The sequence below is a fragment of the Manis javanica genome, chromosome 2 (genome assembly GCF_040802235.1).
Source record: "Manis javanica isolate MJ-LG chromosome 2, MJ_LKY, whole genome shotgun sequence".
NCBI lineage: Eukaryota > Metazoa > Chordata > Mammalia > Pholidota > Manidae > Manis > Manis javanica.
In genome coordinates, this window is record NC_133157.1 from 101,403,687 (window position 1) to 101,421,551 (window position 17,865).

The 17,865-nt window shown below is 34.5% G+C and overlaps 1 protein-coding gene across 8 annotated transcripts in view; it reads left to right on the plus strand.

The window, feature by feature from the left end:
• The window catches only part of ARHGAP12 (Rho GTPase activating protein 12), a 101,383-nt gene extending 84,257 nt beyond the window's left edge, over positions 1-17,126 (plus strand). For all 8 annotated transcript variants that reach the window (XM_017655141.3, XM_017655140.3, XM_073228970.1 and 5 more), the window contains 9 exons: positions 2,950-3,051; positions 5,372-5,470; positions 8,592-8,694; positions 10,089-10,205; positions 11,871-11,969; positions 13,301-13,378; positions 13,467-13,601; positions 13,823-13,925; positions 14,744-17,126. In XM_017655141.3, coding sequence (XP_017510630.2) covers positions 2,950-3,051; positions 5,372-5,470; positions 8,592-8,694; positions 10,089-10,205; positions 11,871-11,969; positions 13,301-13,378; positions 13,467-13,601; positions 13,823-13,925; positions 14,744-14,918 — 1,011 coding nt within the window. In that variant the 3' untranslated portion in view covers positions 14,919-17,126. The remainder of the gene's footprint in view (positions 1-2,949; positions 3,052-5,371; positions 5,471-8,591; positions 8,695-10,088; positions 10,206-11,870; positions 11,970-13,300; positions 13,379-13,466; positions 13,602-13,822; positions 13,926-14,743) is intronic.
• The last annotated feature ends 739 nt before the right edge of the window (positions 17,127-17,865 follow it).

The following is a 17,865-nucleotide window of genomic DNA, read 5'->3' on the forward strand; positions in this document are numbered from 1 at the left end:
TAAAATCAAGTAAATGAAATGTACAGCATACAGGTCCACTGTACAAGATGAATTTTGCACAGATGCTGTACCATCCAGTGAGCCTTTCCTTTTCCTTTAGTATACATATTTTCCAGTTGTTTTCTGGAAAATACTAGTTTTTTGATGAATTGTTCTATCTGTAGCATAAAGTACAATTGCTTTTTTATTACTTCATTATACCTATTTGTTCAACAGACATAAAAGCCTGTTATGTTTTGAGCATTGTGTTAAGCTTGGGAGTTGAGAAGTAAATAGCATGGTCTCTGTCTTCATCACGTACAGTGTAAAGGGAAGACCAACAGTTACAGTGCAACATGACATATATTATGCTCCCTTTTCCCAATATCGTTCATCATATTCCTTAAGCTTGTTAAAATCACCCCACAAATATCAGTTGTTATTCATGTTTTCAAATTTCTAAAAACAGCCCTCCTTTTTTGACCAGATAATTCATTGTTATGGGGGCTGTCCTGTAAGTTGTAGGGTGTTGGGTAGATGCCAGTAGCTTCCCCACCTCCAGTGTGACAACTAAGAATGTCTCCAGACATTGCCCCATGTCCCCTGGGGGACGAAATTGTCTCTGGTTGAGAACCACTATTCTAGAAGAAGGGGAAGGCAAGCTGGATGGCCGGGCCACTCCCAAGAGAAGACTTAGAAGGGGATATCAGGGAACATTGCCCAGAAGGTCACAAAGAGGAAGCTGAAGGATTTCTGAGTAGGGGGCTAAGCAAGATGATGGGGGACCAGATGTGACCCCTCCACATTACCCCTCATCTTCTGCTCTGATTAGGCTAAGACAGCCTGTTTAATGTAAGTTGTCTAAAGCATTCATCTTGAAAACAAAACATGAATTTATGTAATAAAGTCAGAAAATACCCTGAACTAAACACTAAGGCCTTTGCGAAAATACTTGAAAGTTTAGCTTTGTTTGTGTTGTCTCTGGTTGTAGAATTGTATTTTGTCCTTTTGGTTCCATAATGCTTTTTCTCTTGTGTGTGATTTTGCCATTGTGCATTGTTCTGACATCGTCATTTTCTTCCCTTTTTCCATCAAGTCATTCTGCCAACAGGGCTCAATCTCTGAGCTCTTGCTTTCGCTGCTTTCTTCTTGGAAAAATTCTGTCAGGTGGTGGCCTGCATATGTAAAGTCTGATCCAGTTTCCGTCGTCACTATGTGTGTTCTTGCTGCATGCCCCTTTCCACAATAATTCTTTTTCTTTGCCATGAATACATTGGAATACATTGGAGAGATTATTGCAGTAGAGAAAAGTGGACTAGATTTTGAAAAAGAATGAATAACACAAAATTTTATCAACCATATCAAATGCATTTTTACTAGCATTCCGCATTGTGTCATTGTATGTCTTTTTGGCTGCTGTATCTTATTTGATTAGTTACTTGTGTCTTTGCTTACAGCTAACCATCTGCAGAGCATGTAATTACAAGTTAAATTGGTTTTTATCTCTTTGATAATGTATATGTTTAAGTTTTATAGCTTTTGAGTTCTATCATTTGTGCGTCTTTTGAATGGCAAAAGCTACTTAAGAAGGCCAAGACTTTGTAGAACAGTTTAAATTTTCATTATTTTTATTGTTATTTTTATCATGATTTCACTAATAAAATTCCACATAATAGTCTAAATTCTGTTTTGATTCCTTTAATAAATTCCATACAATTGAATTCTGTTGTGTTATAACAAGTACATTGTTTAAGTCCACCTTGCTAGCTGAAAAGATGAAGTGAAGGGGAACAGATGAAGTTGAACTGGGTATTAGATGTGAACCTACTGAGCAGAGTGAATAGTGAATAAATTATCACTGATGGGTAAGATCCATTTCCAATGACAAACATAATTTGACTTGAAAATATTTTAACAAATGAAATTTACTGTAATGAATCTTTATGACCTTAAGATTATAATTCATCAGACCTTAAAGACCTATAATTCATCAAACCTTTCAGTAGAATAAGAATATTATTTTCTAATCTTAGTTAACAGACTAAACAAAAATTTAAGTTAACGGTGGCAAGATACAGAGTAAGTCTATATTTAAAGTAAATTGTCTACTCCTTGCTAATCTTTTCCTTATCTGGTTAACAAAATATAATCGCTAGCTAAGTGCTTTTTTTCCTCAAACCGCCCATATCAACTGTCTTCCTATTCTTTTCACAGCTGCTCATTAAATTGCTGAGGCTTTATAGCATCTGGCTCTAGTTACAATTTCCAACAAAGAGGGAATAAAAGAACATGGGGCTAAGAGTTTTCTGTTTTTACAAGTTAATGTTAGCTGTTGACAACATAAGTAGTCAATAAAGAAATAACTCTTGAAAGCACAAGATCAGTTTAGGGAATGTTTACAATAGGTGGAAAAACATTTGTTATTTGCCAAATATTATTTATATATAAATAAGAATATATTGGTGCCTGCCTTTTTGAGCACACTATTTTCCATAGTCATACGTAGTCTAGGATAAATTCCAAGAAATGACATTGCCAAGCCAAAGGATACATGTATTTGTAAATTTGCAAATATAGTAGTACCAACTTTCCCTCTCTTGAGTCACTCTAATTTATACTTCACTTGCAAATGAGGGGCTCCATAGGCCTCACAAACAGTTTTTCATCAAGCTTTTGGATTGTTTTTCCTACATGGACAGGTAAAATATGATTTTAGTGTGGCTTTATTTTGTACTTTTCCTACTAGGATTAAAAGTTGAACCATTTTGTTTCCTTTCCTAGGAAACATATATTCATGTCTTACATTTTTCAATTTTAAAGTAGGAATTGTTATTTTGTAATATAGAAAAAGATTTGAGGTTATCACTTATTTGATTTATTGTTAATATAAAATTGGTCTTAATTCTTTTTGAATCTGCACATGTAATGTGAATATAAAATAAAGATTTTTTCCATTTCTCTAAAATAAAGTTTGGGAGTAATCAATCCAAACCAGAGTTCACAGTGGATCTTAAGGGAGCGACAATTGAGATGGCTTCAAAGGATAAATCCAGCAAAAAGAATGTATTTGAGGTAATAAATTTTTTTCCTAAGTATAACTGACACTCTTAACCATGGTAATTGGATGTTCTTTTTTTGAGTTGTTTTGGGAAATTCTGTCAGTGTGACTAGTTAAGGTAAAGTTGGTCATTACGTCAGTTTATATCATAATTTCAAAAGTGGTATAAAGATCTGGACTCATTTGCATAAAATTTTGAATCTCAGACTATATACTACAAACCTTTGTTCTATAAAATCTTGCCTTTTCCCAGCAACAATAAAAATGGTTTACTTTCCTTTACCTACCAAATATAATATTGAAAAATAAATTAAAACTGTTCCATTTTGGCATTAAAAACCCTCCACAGTAATATATGATTCTGTATCAGTTATTTATTACTGTATATCAGACTATCCCAAATTTAGTAGCTTACGGAAAGAGCCATTTTGTTTGCTCAGCTTGGCCTGCACTGAACTAAGCGATTCATCCAGTCTTACCTGGGACCATTCACGAGGTGTCAGTCAACTAGGGCTTGACTGGGCTACAAGATCTGGGTAACATGGCTTGTGTTGGTAACAGCTATGGGCCCAGCCTCTTTCTCCACAGGGCCTGTCACTCTCCAGGCGGCTATTCCAGGCTTCTTCACTTGGCAAGGTCAGGGTTCCAAGAGGAACCGGCAGGATTTCTGCAGAGTCACCCATCGGTGATTCTGCTGGCTAAAGCAAGTCAGAAGGCCAGCCAGGTGTTAGGCCTTTGGAGCTGGAGTCTGTCTGTAAGAGGAGTAGCAAAGGGATGCTGAGGGCTACATCTACAGAGACTGGTGGGAGTTTGAAGATGGCATTCGCAGACTGCCTTTCGTTATAGCTTCATGGCTCAGTCCTTACCTGTCTTGGTGTCTAGGCAGGTTGGATTAGTTGCTGTTTTCCCAGATTTTCCTGCCTCTATGACTTTTTCTCTCTGTTATTCTGCTGTGAGGACCCATGCCAGTCTCCCCTTGTCAGATGTTACTCATCTTCCTTGACCCGTAAAAAACATTGCCACCACACTGATGCTTCGCTTTTGTGCATGCTTTTAAAATAGCATTTATTTTAGTGTAACTTGGGTTATCATTATCTGTAAGTTATTTCCTCCACTAGATGACTAAAATGTTTTTTGTCTTTTTTAAAAGCAGAGAGACTGTATTTTTCCTCATCTTTAAGTAAGAACCTCCAACAGAGTATTTATGTTTAGTGGATATTCAGTAGTGGCTGACTGGCTTGACCCACTCTTTAGAAAGAAGTACAAGAAAGGACCCCACTGTTCCCTGTAGTAGCTTTGCAGTTTTAATAAGTGATTCTAGAATGAAAAGGATTCCATGGTCAGATAAATTTGGGAAATGGTTTATATTTTATTCTGCTCAGAAAATCACAGTGTGGAATCTCAAATCCCTGAGAGGTCTTGGAGATAATCTTATTTAACTTCTTTCAGTCCCGTATTTCCCAAATTAATATTCCTGTAACTGGGTTTTTTTTGAGGGGGGTGATACCTTTTTTAAACATTAGTTTGGGAACTGAGTTTGCAGCATATGTCTCAGAATGTCATTTGGGAAACACTGCCGTATGGCTGTATGTTCCTCTAGGGAAAAAACATATCAGTTACCAACCTGAAAATGGGAGGAATGCTTTCTCCAACCACCTCAAAATTCTTCCTCAGTTAAGGATAAGAAGCTCTGAACCAAAGAGATTATACAAAAATCAGTTGTTCCCTTCCGAAGAATAAAACATAATACCCTTACCTGAGTTAGCTTATGATCTCACACTTAATTTAGTTAACTTTTCTGCCCAGAAGTGATGTGACAGTTATTGTCTGTGCCCTCTTTGTACTAAGCCATTATATTTGCCTATCAAATAGGAAATAATGAGTCTCTTTGTATATTTGCCTACATTTGTTTTTTAGCCACAGATAAATAATTTCTTAGATTTATGTAAAAAAATCACAGATTTTATTTCTTTACATATGAATAATGTTTCAGTTCTGATTAAAATGCGCAGATTTGGTACTGAACTTATTTTTTAATGATAAAGCATACTAGATTTCAGGCAAGTTTTATGGCATTTGTGTGATGGAGTTTGGGACTGGAGATTATTAAATTTGCATTGAGAATTTACTGTGAGAAAAACTTTGTATTATAAAATAATTCAGGTGGTGTTATTTTACACTAAAATAAAAGATACTCCATCGCTGTTCTGTACTTTAACCTTTTGTCGCTTAATATATGTCACCTAATCTGGTGGTTTTATAGATTTTGAATTAAATGTATTTATTTGATTGAGAGCACTAATCATACTTTTTTTTTCCTCTCCTTTTCTAAAGCTGAAAACCCGTCAGGGAACAGAATTGCTGATTCAATCTGATAATGATGCTGTTATTAATGATTGGTTTAAGGTTCTTTGTAGTACCATCAATAATCAGGTATGTTTTTGACATAGGTAAATTTTCTTACTTTAGAGCTGTTTTTCTTTCTGGCTTTCTAATTAGTTATTGCATATCTAGTTTCCAATTTTTATGTAAAAACCACTTTTAAAATAATATTTTGAGAGATGTGGGGAAGACAGTGGTCAATTTAGCAATTCCCAGAGGCTGGTGAATGATTTAACATTGTCATTTATGTAATGTCTGCTACCAGTTGATTTAACAAAATTTTCACATGAGGCATTGGTCTGAAAAGAAATTGTTCAAGAGGAAGGGACAATCAGACTGTGAGAGTGCACTGTATTTATTCAGAGGGAATAGCCCTTTTTAGTGGAAACAGGTCCAAGGCCAAATTGTGAAATCAGTGAATCTGTAGTCTACTCATCAGCATGTTTTCTGTCCTAGTGACACCTCACTAGCTTACCCTCCCCCTCCCCCAAGGTGTTCCCAGGTGTTCTGGCTCTTCCCCTCCCCCCATCAGGTAGGTGTTCAGTATCCTCATGCTTCTGGTAAATTTCTTCTTGTATATGTAACAACCAAATAGAACATCAGATTGACGTTCTGCAGCTGTGTTAGAACAGAAGTATACAACCAGGAGCTGTGCTTTTTCAGACTATAGTCTCTGCCCCCCTCACCATATGGGGACATGGCTCATGGTTAGGATCATATGTTGGTGACAAAAGCAGAAACTTACAGGAGTATGTTATGGTTTTAAACAAAAGAGAGACAGGAAAAAGTTGGGAAGCACCAGCTTTAGAGAGAGAAACTTTAGAGGTGAAGCCTCATTATTAAGAAGGTTTGTGGTCTTACCACAGTATTCTACCTCTATGGACCTCAGTTTTTTAACTAGTAAAATAGAAGTTAGATTCGATTATCTCCAAGTATTCTTTTCAGCTCCAAAATTTTATGATTCACTTAGTTCAAAGTAACCAGACTTGGAATGAATATTCTTTAGGTCTTCCTCCTCCAACTTTTACCTCTTCTAGCACATTATTCACCAGTCTATGTATATATTCTTTCTTTGCAGCTTGTAATATTGTATGATATTTCTGAATCTTGTTGCTTCTTTTTCATTTATTTCTGAAACTAGGGTTGGGCCTTTAAACATTTATAGTAAAGAATTTGCCTTATTTCATCTCATCTTCCACCAGTCTATTCTTTTTTTGTTGTTAAGGTATCATTGATATACACTCTTACTAAGGTTTCACATGAAAAACATTCTGGTTACTACATTCACCCATATGATCAAGTCCCCCCTCAAACACCCCACTGCAGTCACTGCCCATCAGCGTAGTAAGATACCACAGAGTCACTACTTGTCTTTTCTGTGCTATACTGTCTTCCCCGTGACCTCCCCACACACACACACCATGTGTGCCAATCATAATACCCCTCAATCCCCTTCTCCCTCCTTCCCCACCCATCTTCCCCCACCCTTCCCCTTTGGTAACCTCAAGTCCCTTCTTAGAGTCTGTGAGTCTGCCCCACCAGTCTATTCTTAATACCATTGCTCTATGAAACTTCCTACTGCCAATTTTATAATCCTCTCCTGCTCAGAAACCTTCTGTGACTTCCATTCAAATTCAACAACTTGAGCCCAATCTATCTTTTCAAATGGCTCTAGGCATGGTAATCTGTGACTGCTTTCAGAATAAACGTGTGAGTACTGCATATACTGGGAGGTACGACCGCATGCACTCAGACACTGTACCTTTCCGTATGGCACTCACAGTCAGAGACAGAAGATTGCTGAGGACAGACATCTGAGCAGTTAATATAATGAAATGTGATGATGTTTATGATGGCAAGGGATGTATAAAATATTATAAAACACTGATTAGGTGTAGGGGTTAGGGAAGGCTTTGCAGAGAAAGTGTTTTGTTTTTAATTGAAGCCTACAGGATTAGGAAATAAGCCAAGTGAAAAGAGAGGAACATTCTATTAACTGTAAAAATATTAAAATACGCTGTATATAAAATGGCAAGAGATAGGAATAAATGTAGCAAGAGATGTGTAAGATTTCTGAAGGGAAAACTACAAAACTTTATTGAGAGACATTGAAGAGAACCTAAATTAAATGAGAAGTATATCATGTTTGTGGATTAAGAGATTCAATAATATAAAGATACAATATTCTTCAAATAACTTATACATTTATAGATTTGAGATTATTTGAATCTCACTCAAAATCCTAGCAGGTTTTCTGGTAGAACTTGACAGACTTACTCTAAAATTCATGTAGAAATGCAAAGGGCTAAGAATATTCAAGACACTGTAGAAGAAAAATGTGGAAGGACTTGCTTTATAAGATGTCAAGGCTTCATAAAGCTGTATTCATTAATGCAATGTATCCATCTTGGGATAGACATACAGACTGTGGCACAGAACAGAGAACCCAGAAACAGACCCACATGCTGCTGACACCATAGAGAAATAAGTTAGAGTAAATGAGAATGAGTGGTGCTGAGACAGCAGGATGGCCATCCTTACTCTGTGTACCAGAGTGAGATCTGGGTGGAGGAAGGCCTCACTGTGAAGGGCAAAGCAATGTTTTAGCTCTGAGAACTCAGTCCAGTTGTTTAGCCTGTAAAAATTGTCTTGGTGAAGCCTCAGATGAACTCTAGGGTTTCTTTCAATTCTCATGTCCATCAGTCTATGAGGAATGCTTAACTATGGACCAAAAGGGTAATTGAAAAAGACATTTGGTTTGAAAACCTATCGTTCCATTGGCTGGTTAGCTGTATCTTGTACTGTTACCACAGAACATAGTGCCATCGTGTTTTGTCACCATAGACTGTAGCCTGACCCATTAACTGTTGTTTCTGTCACTCATATGCTGTTGATCAAATAAGGCAGGATAGCCTCATCATCAGTGTAAACCCATAATCCTGTGAATTATCAGTAATTTTTTCTTTTAAAGTTTAGAATTAATGCCATATGCCATAGAGGGGAAATTTTTTTTTAAGATTTATCATATATCTAAATCATATATATACTATATACTAATTGGTTCCCTAAAATCATTTGGAAGAGTCAGTTACTGATCATTCTGACAATATGTCATTACATCTATCTAAAGCATTATTGAAAGTAATACGTGTTTGGAAACTCTGATCAACAGACACTAGAAACTGATGACGCAGCTGAAGAGGAGGTACCAGACTCACCAGGCACAGAAAAGCACGATAAAGAAAAGGACCATAAGGATCCTAAAAAACTGCATTGTAAGTCTTTCTTTCTCTATTTTGCTAGTGTTTTGGTGAGTGTATTCTCTCAACTTTTCAAAGATTTAGGAAATATATGTATATATATAAAAGCTGAGTGGAATCTCCAGTGTGATAAAGTTTTAAAATTAAGTAATTGCGATCTCAGAGTTTCAGTACTCTCTCTCCTTTGTAACACATTGTCATTTTCAGCCTCCCTGTATGCATCCCTAGAGCATCAGGTTAATTTTAAGATACTGTGATACTTCAAGAGAAAAAATATATTAGAACATGTTTCTGTTGTAGTCTCTCTAGGAAGCTGAACTTTATTGATTTAATATTATATAATTGCTGTTTAATATTCTAGATAGAATCTGATAGTTAAAGTCAAAAGTTCTGGGGTTTGTACCATCTCTCCATCCTGGATACCAGGCAGCCATCTGTGGACCAGAAGATGCCTGCCTGCAGGAGCTGCATGCGTTCATATCTCCAGATCATATGTACATAAAGGACTGAACTAAAGCCAGCAATTTTAAGAGTAACGTTTTCTAATGCATGCCCCTGAAAATAACAGTGTTTAAATAGGCCATTAGCTATGACTCAGAACTTTGTTAAATCTCTTAACAAATTCACATTTAACTGAGAATTTCTTAGTCTTTAAATAATCTGAATGATTAGAAAATCAGTTCTAAGTTTGTTCTCCTAAATTCTAATGCAGTTCAGGCCTGTTACTGACACTGTCACTGTAAAACAGTGTAAACTCATGAAAGTTTGATCATTTTAATTCTCTGTTGATACAGTGTTTGTGCTCTCAACTTTCCTCAAGTGTAGTTATTTTCAAGAAATTTACTTGTTGAATTTTTGTAACTAACCAAAAAAGATATCAGGACTAAGGGCCATGTAGAACATTTTCTAGGTGGTTCCATTCTTAGTTCAGAGACAGATACCATGATGAGACTTAGTCTTGACTATAAATAATTGTGCTGGATGTGTATATAATTCCTAGTTCAGTAAGGATAGGGGCCTTTTTGTTTACGGTTTGTGAATTGGTTTTTTTGGCTGGTCATTTTATTTTCTAAAATTGATGGAGCACCATACACAAATTGTATTATTTAAGAAAAACAAGTTGTATTATTTAGAATAACTTTGGAATATCTTGGCAGATATACCAAAGAAGGTACAGTTTATGGTTAGTGTTTAGTAATAAAAATGCCTGGTTTTGTTCGGCTTATCCCTTTGAAATTGGATCTGTGTTTGATTCTTCACATGCTACTCTTAAACTATATTAAAGTTAGAATAACTGAATTTATACTGTGATTTTTACATATGAGCTTAATATTAATATGTTTTGAGTGCTAGGTGGGGGAACCTTTATCAGAAAAGTTTTTATTTTATGAAATGCTTACTGTCTTAAGCCACGAAAGTGCCTAGCATGGATTCTTCAGAACAGAAGAAAACCAAGAAAAACTTGAAGAAGTTTCTTACACGACGCCCCACTTTACAAGCTGTTCGTGAGAAAGGTTATATTAAAGGTAGGTAGAAGTGATGTTTGTAATGATGACTTTGGTCAAAATCAGAAATAAGATATTTTAAATGAAAAACTGAAAAAACTTCCAAACAGTAAAAATGTTCTCATTATTTATTCATAGAGTTATGAGGTTCAGTGATTAAAAATCATTTGAGTAAAATTGATTTTTTGAAGAGTTTAAAGCATTGAGTAAGGCATAAACACAAGACTTTAGTTTTTAGGAACTCTGACCAAAGGAACTACCCAGATGCGATGGACGGGTGGCAATTAGGTGACATGACAATAAAGATTTTTAGTGTTGAGATGCATATACCAGAGGAAATTTCGATTAAATGATCACTGACATGTAGAAAGAAAGAAAAAATACTGAACAATTTTCATTAATGTTAGCATGTAGTTCTCATTTAAGGTAATTTTAAAATTAGTATTAGGCATTTTTTCCCAATTTATACATTTGTTATTTCATTTGTAAGTACCCTAGAGAACTAAAAGGATCTTAATAAGAAAGTATTCTGTAAAATCACATATACTTGTATATACCTTAGTTCTTACAAGTATGTTTGATTCCAAAGGTGAAACTTTTGTAGTACATGACTCAAAACTGTGACATTTATTTGTAGATAAAGCTATAGGTAAATATGTCTTTGATTGTGAAGTTAATGACAAAAACCAACACTGAAACATCTGTTTGCAAAGCATCTAAATTAAAATACACAAATGGATTTCATTAAAAAGATATTTAAAGCTTCTAAGAAGACTTCAGTTAATTAAGTGATTCAAATTAGCAACCTTAAGTATTATAAACAGGTACTCCCAGGTAATGGGTATGAATTTTGCATATTGAGTTTAGAACCTTAAAAAAAAAACTAGCAAATATATGCATAGAAACTTCTGCTGCTGATTTGTTCATCAGGCCTTTTCATTGAGAAATATGAACTGTTGCCACTTTATGATATTACTCATCACTTCAAATATTTTGTTTGTTTTCTTGAATATTTAGCACTAATGTGGCATTGCATAACTGTTGGGTTAAAAGATTAATAGAACAGCTTTTGAAATATATTTTGTGAAATGAAGTGTTAGCACATGATGGGGTGTGCACATGCTTGTTTTAATAGTTCAGAATATATTCAGGGATTTACAAGTGTGAGGCATGAGTCTAGGTGCTGTCAATACCTGTTGGTGTTTGAGAATTACAAGTTCCCTGCCCTCACAAAACTTACATGACATGGGGACTGGCAACGTTGTTTAAAGTGGAGATGACTGCTGTGAAGAAACGCTCATAGTAATAAAATAGAGAGTGACTGAACTGGGTTACCTTAGACAGGCTGGTCAGAGGGATTTCCTAAGGAGATGACATCTTAGCCGAAGCCAGAAGTAACAAAGAGCTAAATTTGGAGGAAGATAGATCTGGGTAAAAGGAGTGGAAAGTAAAAAGGCTCTCAGGCAGAATGAGTTGTGGTGTTCATGGAGTTTAGTAAAGAAGGGAAATTGTTTGAAATGAAATTGGAAGGGGTATGCACAGTGCAGATCATGCAAGGCATGAGTCATGGTGAACAATGCCTGAGTGCCCTGAAATGTCTTCCGTTGCACTATGAATGCTTTAGCCACTTTGTGATCCAAATTTTAGCAAGGTGGTTCATTAAAAAAAAAAAAAAATCTCTTTCAGATCAAGTGTTTGGATCTAATCTTGCTAATCTGTGTCAGAGAGAGAATAGCACAGTGCCAAAATTTGTGAAGTTATGCATTGAACATGTTGAAGAATATGGTAAGAAAATGATTTTTTAGTGTTAAGCACCCTAAACCATTTTTCTGCATTAAAATCCCTAGGATTTTTTTGATTTTTGAGTGATGCAACCAAAAGTTCTTTAGAGTCACAAGACAGTAAGAAAAGCATCTTGTTTGCAAAAAACTGACATGCTCGTACCTGTTTTAAATTCAGACCTTTGCAGACGTCCGTTAAACGTTGTTCACTTCTGGTTGATGAAGTGTATAACTTTCTTTGAAGCCATTTGAAATTGACATTTGCTTAAATGAAGGAGTGGTGATTGAGAAACTGAGTTTATTAGTGAGTGATTTGACAGCGTGGAAGACTGGAGGTTGTGTTTACTTTCCAAGAGAAAGTTTTCTTATGTTTATAATAAAAATGAAATGATGTTTAAAAACTGTTAAATCAACTGTAAAGTGTCTAAATAGACAAATCCTTTTTATTTCATTTCCTGCTGAAGAAGCCTTAAACTGATTTCTATTTTGATTAATTTTAACATGTTTATAATATTTATACTAATTTTGTATAAACTAATGAAATCATGACTGTAAATACATTTACTTGTATCTCTATCATGAAAATCATCTTCTACAATTAAAATATTTGCATGATTTGTAAATTTCTGCCAGTGTTAGATCTCATCTCTGACGTGTCTCGTCAACATGACAATAGAGACACCATGACTTTATTTAAAGTTATAGGAATAGCACATTAATGTGTTTTGTTAAATGTGTACATTATCATTTAGTGAGTATTTGAATTTTTTTAGGCTTAGTTGTATGAATTTCAAATGATTCTATCCTGCATGTAAAAGAAATTAATAAACTATGTAAAATTATCAATTGTTTTAATAGAACTATTATTTTAGTTGCTAGCTTATATTAAGTTTGTTTATTACAGGCATTTAATATGACAAACCTGTTTAAGGGTGCTTTTTTAAATAAGTATATTTACATTATAAAATGGCATGCAGAAAAAATGGGTGGGCTGATTTTATCTGCTGGCTTCCTTTACTTTCTGAACGATCCCCAGGTGCAGAAGTTTATCTTAAATTATTAGTATTTCAAGTTTAATGAGATGATTTCCTTGAGTTGATCCATAGCCTACATGGTAATAGAGCAGAATTGTTGCTGTGTATTAAACAGAATCCAGAGTGTGTCTCGGTGTTAACACCTCTCTCACTGCCAAGCATCTGTAAAAAGCCATTAGAGGAAGAGAGTATTTGCTCATTTGATTTCAAATGAGAATTAATGAATAAGGATTCTGAAACATGCAAGCATCTTTAGGAGAGACAAAGAGGTACTTTATACGTAAAAATATTTGTCTCTTAGGTTTGGATGTTGATGGGATATACAGAGTAAGTGGCAACCTTGCGGTAATCCAGAAACTGAGATTTGCAGTCAATCATGGTAAGATCATATTCTCTGTTGTTATATCCAAAAAAAATAACTCATAACTTTTAATTTAAAAAAATTTTCTATCCATACTGTGTTTCAGATGAGAAATTGGACTTGAATGATAGTAAATGGGAAGATATTCATGTCATTACTGGAGCACTCAAAATGTTTTTTCGAGAATTACCAGAACCTCTTTTTACATTTAATCATTTTAATGATTTTGTTAATGCAATTAGTAAGTATGTCTTTCCACTCAGTATTTTTTCCCAGATGTTAAAAATCCTCTAACGATTAAGCCACTACATTCTGTTTGATCTTTGAGTTTTTCTGAAAGTTTTACTCCAGAAATTTAAAATGTGACCACCAGATGTCACTGTGTATTACCAAATATTAGGTCCAAAATATGTAACTGCTTTCAGTTTCCTGTAAAATCTCTAGTTGTTAATCCTTTTTCAGAACAAGAACCAAGACAGCGAGTCCCTGCTGTTAAGGACCTAATCAAACAGTTGCCAAAGCCATATCAAGATACAATGCATGTTCTTTTTAGACATCTCAAAAGGTAAGAGGCTCACAAGAAAGAAATAGTAATTAGAGGGAAAAGGAAAGAGAGAGAGAGAAACGCAGTTAGGAGATGTGATGTAGAACCCGGGGTTGCTCAGACTCTGGTTCAGAACCTAGCTGTGCTACTTGAGCTCTTTGCAACTTGAAAAAAGAGAACTCCTTTGGACATCAGTTCCTCATAAGCAGAATAGTTTCGTATAAAGAATACATTAAAGTAAATATTATATCTGAAACATATAATGCCTACCTAACACATGTTCAGAAATTGTTGCTAAAGTCAATTAATATGAAGATGAGACTGGTATTAAATAAGGAATATTAAATTACCTTAAAATAAAGCCCTCATGGCTATACTTTCCTTCTAATAGAAAGACCACCAGCAACTACAATTATTACAGTGAGAAGTTTTTTTTTAAATAGCATGAATTGAGTAGAACTGCAAGTTTAATCTCTGTGCCCTACTGAAAATTTTTTCCCATATCAACTTAGAAATCATTATTATCTGAATTGTAACTCACTTAAGCCTCTGTCTTATTTTAAACACTAAGCTGAAATATCACACATTTGAAGTTTGTTAGAGTATGTGTAATCATGCCTTTCAGCTGTGTTTACCCAAAGCTCACATGGCTTTTGGACTGAGTTCTGTTAGGTTAAGTAGTTTATATGGGCCTTAGGAAAATGAGCATTAGTTCTCATTTCTAAATGCAAACTATGTTTATAATACGAGGTGAAGAATTTTGCCTCTACAATTTTTTTTATTTTTTATTTTTGTATGATATTTAAAATTTTTCTCTTAACTGTTTTTTTCCCCTTTAGAGTTATAGAAAATGGAGAGAAAAACCGAATGACCTATCAAAGTATAGCAATTGTTTTTGGCCCCACTCTATTAAAGCCAGAGAAAGAGACTGGTAATATAGCAGTTCATACTGTTTACCAAAATCAGATTGTAGAATTAATTCTTCTGGAACTAAGTTCCATCTTCGGACGTTGATTCTTATTGAAGACAACCTGTGGAATAGAAGCTGGATTCCATCAAATTTTAGATCCTTATACATGATGTATTTTATTTTTGGACCAAGCAATGACTCTTTGACTTTGCACTTTTTGGAGGGATGAGAAGGGAATGGGGGAGTCAAGATACGTGTTAGACCCTAATATTTGCTGCTTTGTTGCAAGTTCATTAAGAACTGTGTGTAATTTTGAACTAATTTTATCCTTAATGTTTGCATTTCATACTCTGAATTTCAGTAAAGATCAAAACTTGCAATTCTAACCAGTCATACACACTGGATGATTTGGTAAGAAAACTACTTATTTTTTTCCCTCAAACTGGATAATGTAGAATTTCTTAAGATTTGTTAGATTCATCACTTGATAGAACAATACTTACTATTAGTTATTTTGAAAACACTCTTGGGCATTCTAAACAAAATGAAGTATACCCCTTTTGAAACCTGCATGTTTCTTTTTCAGGGTTTCTGCATGCAGTGGCAGTCTAAGTGCTAAAATTCATTGTAACCCAGATATAATCCCTTGATGAAGGCTTGCTGTCTTTTACTGTGTTACACAGCATCCTTTGGATATCTTAGTGGCTTGTTGGGGCAGCACACTAATATTACTTAAACACTGTGATATACTGGAGTTCAATTTAGCGTTAAGTCAGTTCAGGGTATTTTAGGCTGTCTGTGCTACGCTGATGTGTAGCTTAACAATCCTAATTATATCTAGTGCCATACTGAGTTCTTGGTATGACCCTGTGGAAATAGACATTATTTGATGTGAATATATGCTAAGGACTTAGTGACCTTTAGCTTATGTATATAATTATGTTGTATAGTCTCAGAGGACATTCTAACCCTACATTTCTAATCGTGATATTGGTAATCTTTTCCATGAATATTAGGTTACCTCCAAATATAGGCTGTTATTTGAGAAAATTAACTGTGTGCACTTTCAGATTTTAATTACATTTACAGGCAAATCACTGTAATGCAAATGGTACTGGAAAAATACTGAATAGACTTGCTCAATGGTAAATGCACTACAAGAGGAACCTTTAGGTTATTTAATATGTACAGAATACATTAGAAAAATTTATTACAGAATTCTAACTCTGCAGTATGAATAGTGGAAAACCATATGTAAATTAGATGGATGTCAGATGGAAAATGACATTGTTAAATTCAAGAATTTCTTTTTACATTACTAGTGTAGATTGATTTGTATAATAAAACAGGGTTTGGAAGGTTTTGTTACAGAGAGCATGGTCTGTTGAAGATATTTTAAAAGGTATTTTTCTAGATTAATTGCTGTATATGAAATGTCTAATCTAAATAAAGAAAACTATAAGAGGTTTAAAGATTTTTCCATTGGAAATGTGCATTTTGGTTTTTGATTTTTTTGTTTTCGCAGTTACTGGCATACTGTATACCTCATTTTAAAAAATTAACTGAATCCACTGTTTTCTGTGGCAAATATATTTTCCTCATTTCACACCTTATCTGCTCCCCACCCTGTCAATACCTCCTCCCCCACCAACCCTAGTTTTTATTTCTTTATTACTATTTGAAACTGAATGATTTATAACCAAGACTCTTTTTCTTAGAATTGCATTTATAATTTATAGATTGCTTTCCTTGGTAAACAAGTGTTTTTTTTGTATGATCTGGCAAAAACTCCTTACCTGAGTTTGTTGTAAAAATAATTACTTGTTGTTGTGATCTTGTTAAATTGATAACAAACCAAGCTACATGATAGCTGTGGGAAAGCAGATTTTTTGGGCAGGGAGAAAAAGCCCCCAAATAAGAATGTTTGTATTTGCCTAATGATGTCCTTAACGATACAGTATGCTTTAGGACTGGCCTATATAGTGAATTTATGCCAGGAAAACAACTAGATTCAAATCAATGATGTTCTTCTCTTGGTAGTTATGAACATATCATAGATTTAAATTGTCCTGTGTTTCTTGTTTCAAAGTACATATGCATGTATATGAAGTATTAAATGTTTTTTAGTCTACAGCTAATCAGTTTATTGTAATACTGTATGTCAAGACAGTGAGATCAGTGTCTTGTGTTTTCATCCTTTGTGAATTAAAAATTCTCACTTGTTTTTTGTAGTAACAAATCCAGTAATATTTTCCTGTTTTGACATTTTTATTTTTAGTAGAAAATATATTAAAGAGTGAAATAAATTGTCAGCTGGATTTCATTTACTAACAGGCCTTCCTTCAGAATGTCATTAAAAAAAGTAGTCAGAAATTCAAAGAACAAGAATGTTCCAATATGTTAGTACATTTCAGTTAGAAGAAAAATACTTATTTAAATTTTACAGCAGTAAGAAATTTTACCTTTTACTCGTGAAAGTTACTATGAAAAATCTGAAAAAATCATGCTGCCTTTTAGACTGAGGCAAATCAATAGATATTTTTTTCTTACATGAAAAGCACAAATGGAATGATTCAGCCAAACTTTGGGCTTAGATGTGTCACACACACACACACACACACACACACACACACACACACACACACACGGGTATGCAAATGTGTGTGCACGCATGCCAAATGAAAACTCATAAATAACAATATAATGGCAGATACCTGGAGACATTTATACTGTTCAGGTTTCATCCCATGCTGCTTTGTAAGCCTGTAATATTAGATGTGAAGATAGTGGGAGGAAAGAGAGTTTATTCCCGAACTGTGCCAAGAGATTTTTTTCCAGCTCATGGGAGAGACTTCTAATTAAACATTTAAAGTGAACATGTAGCTTCCCATGACACTAATTTCTGCAACATATTTAGACATTTAAAAAATACACAGAGGAGTCTACAATGTGTCGTTTCAGTAAAGAAGAAAATAAATCAATTGGGCGTCATGTGCTCACTGGTCTGATAAAAGTCAAATGTGCAAATATTGCATCTATATGGAAAATTGA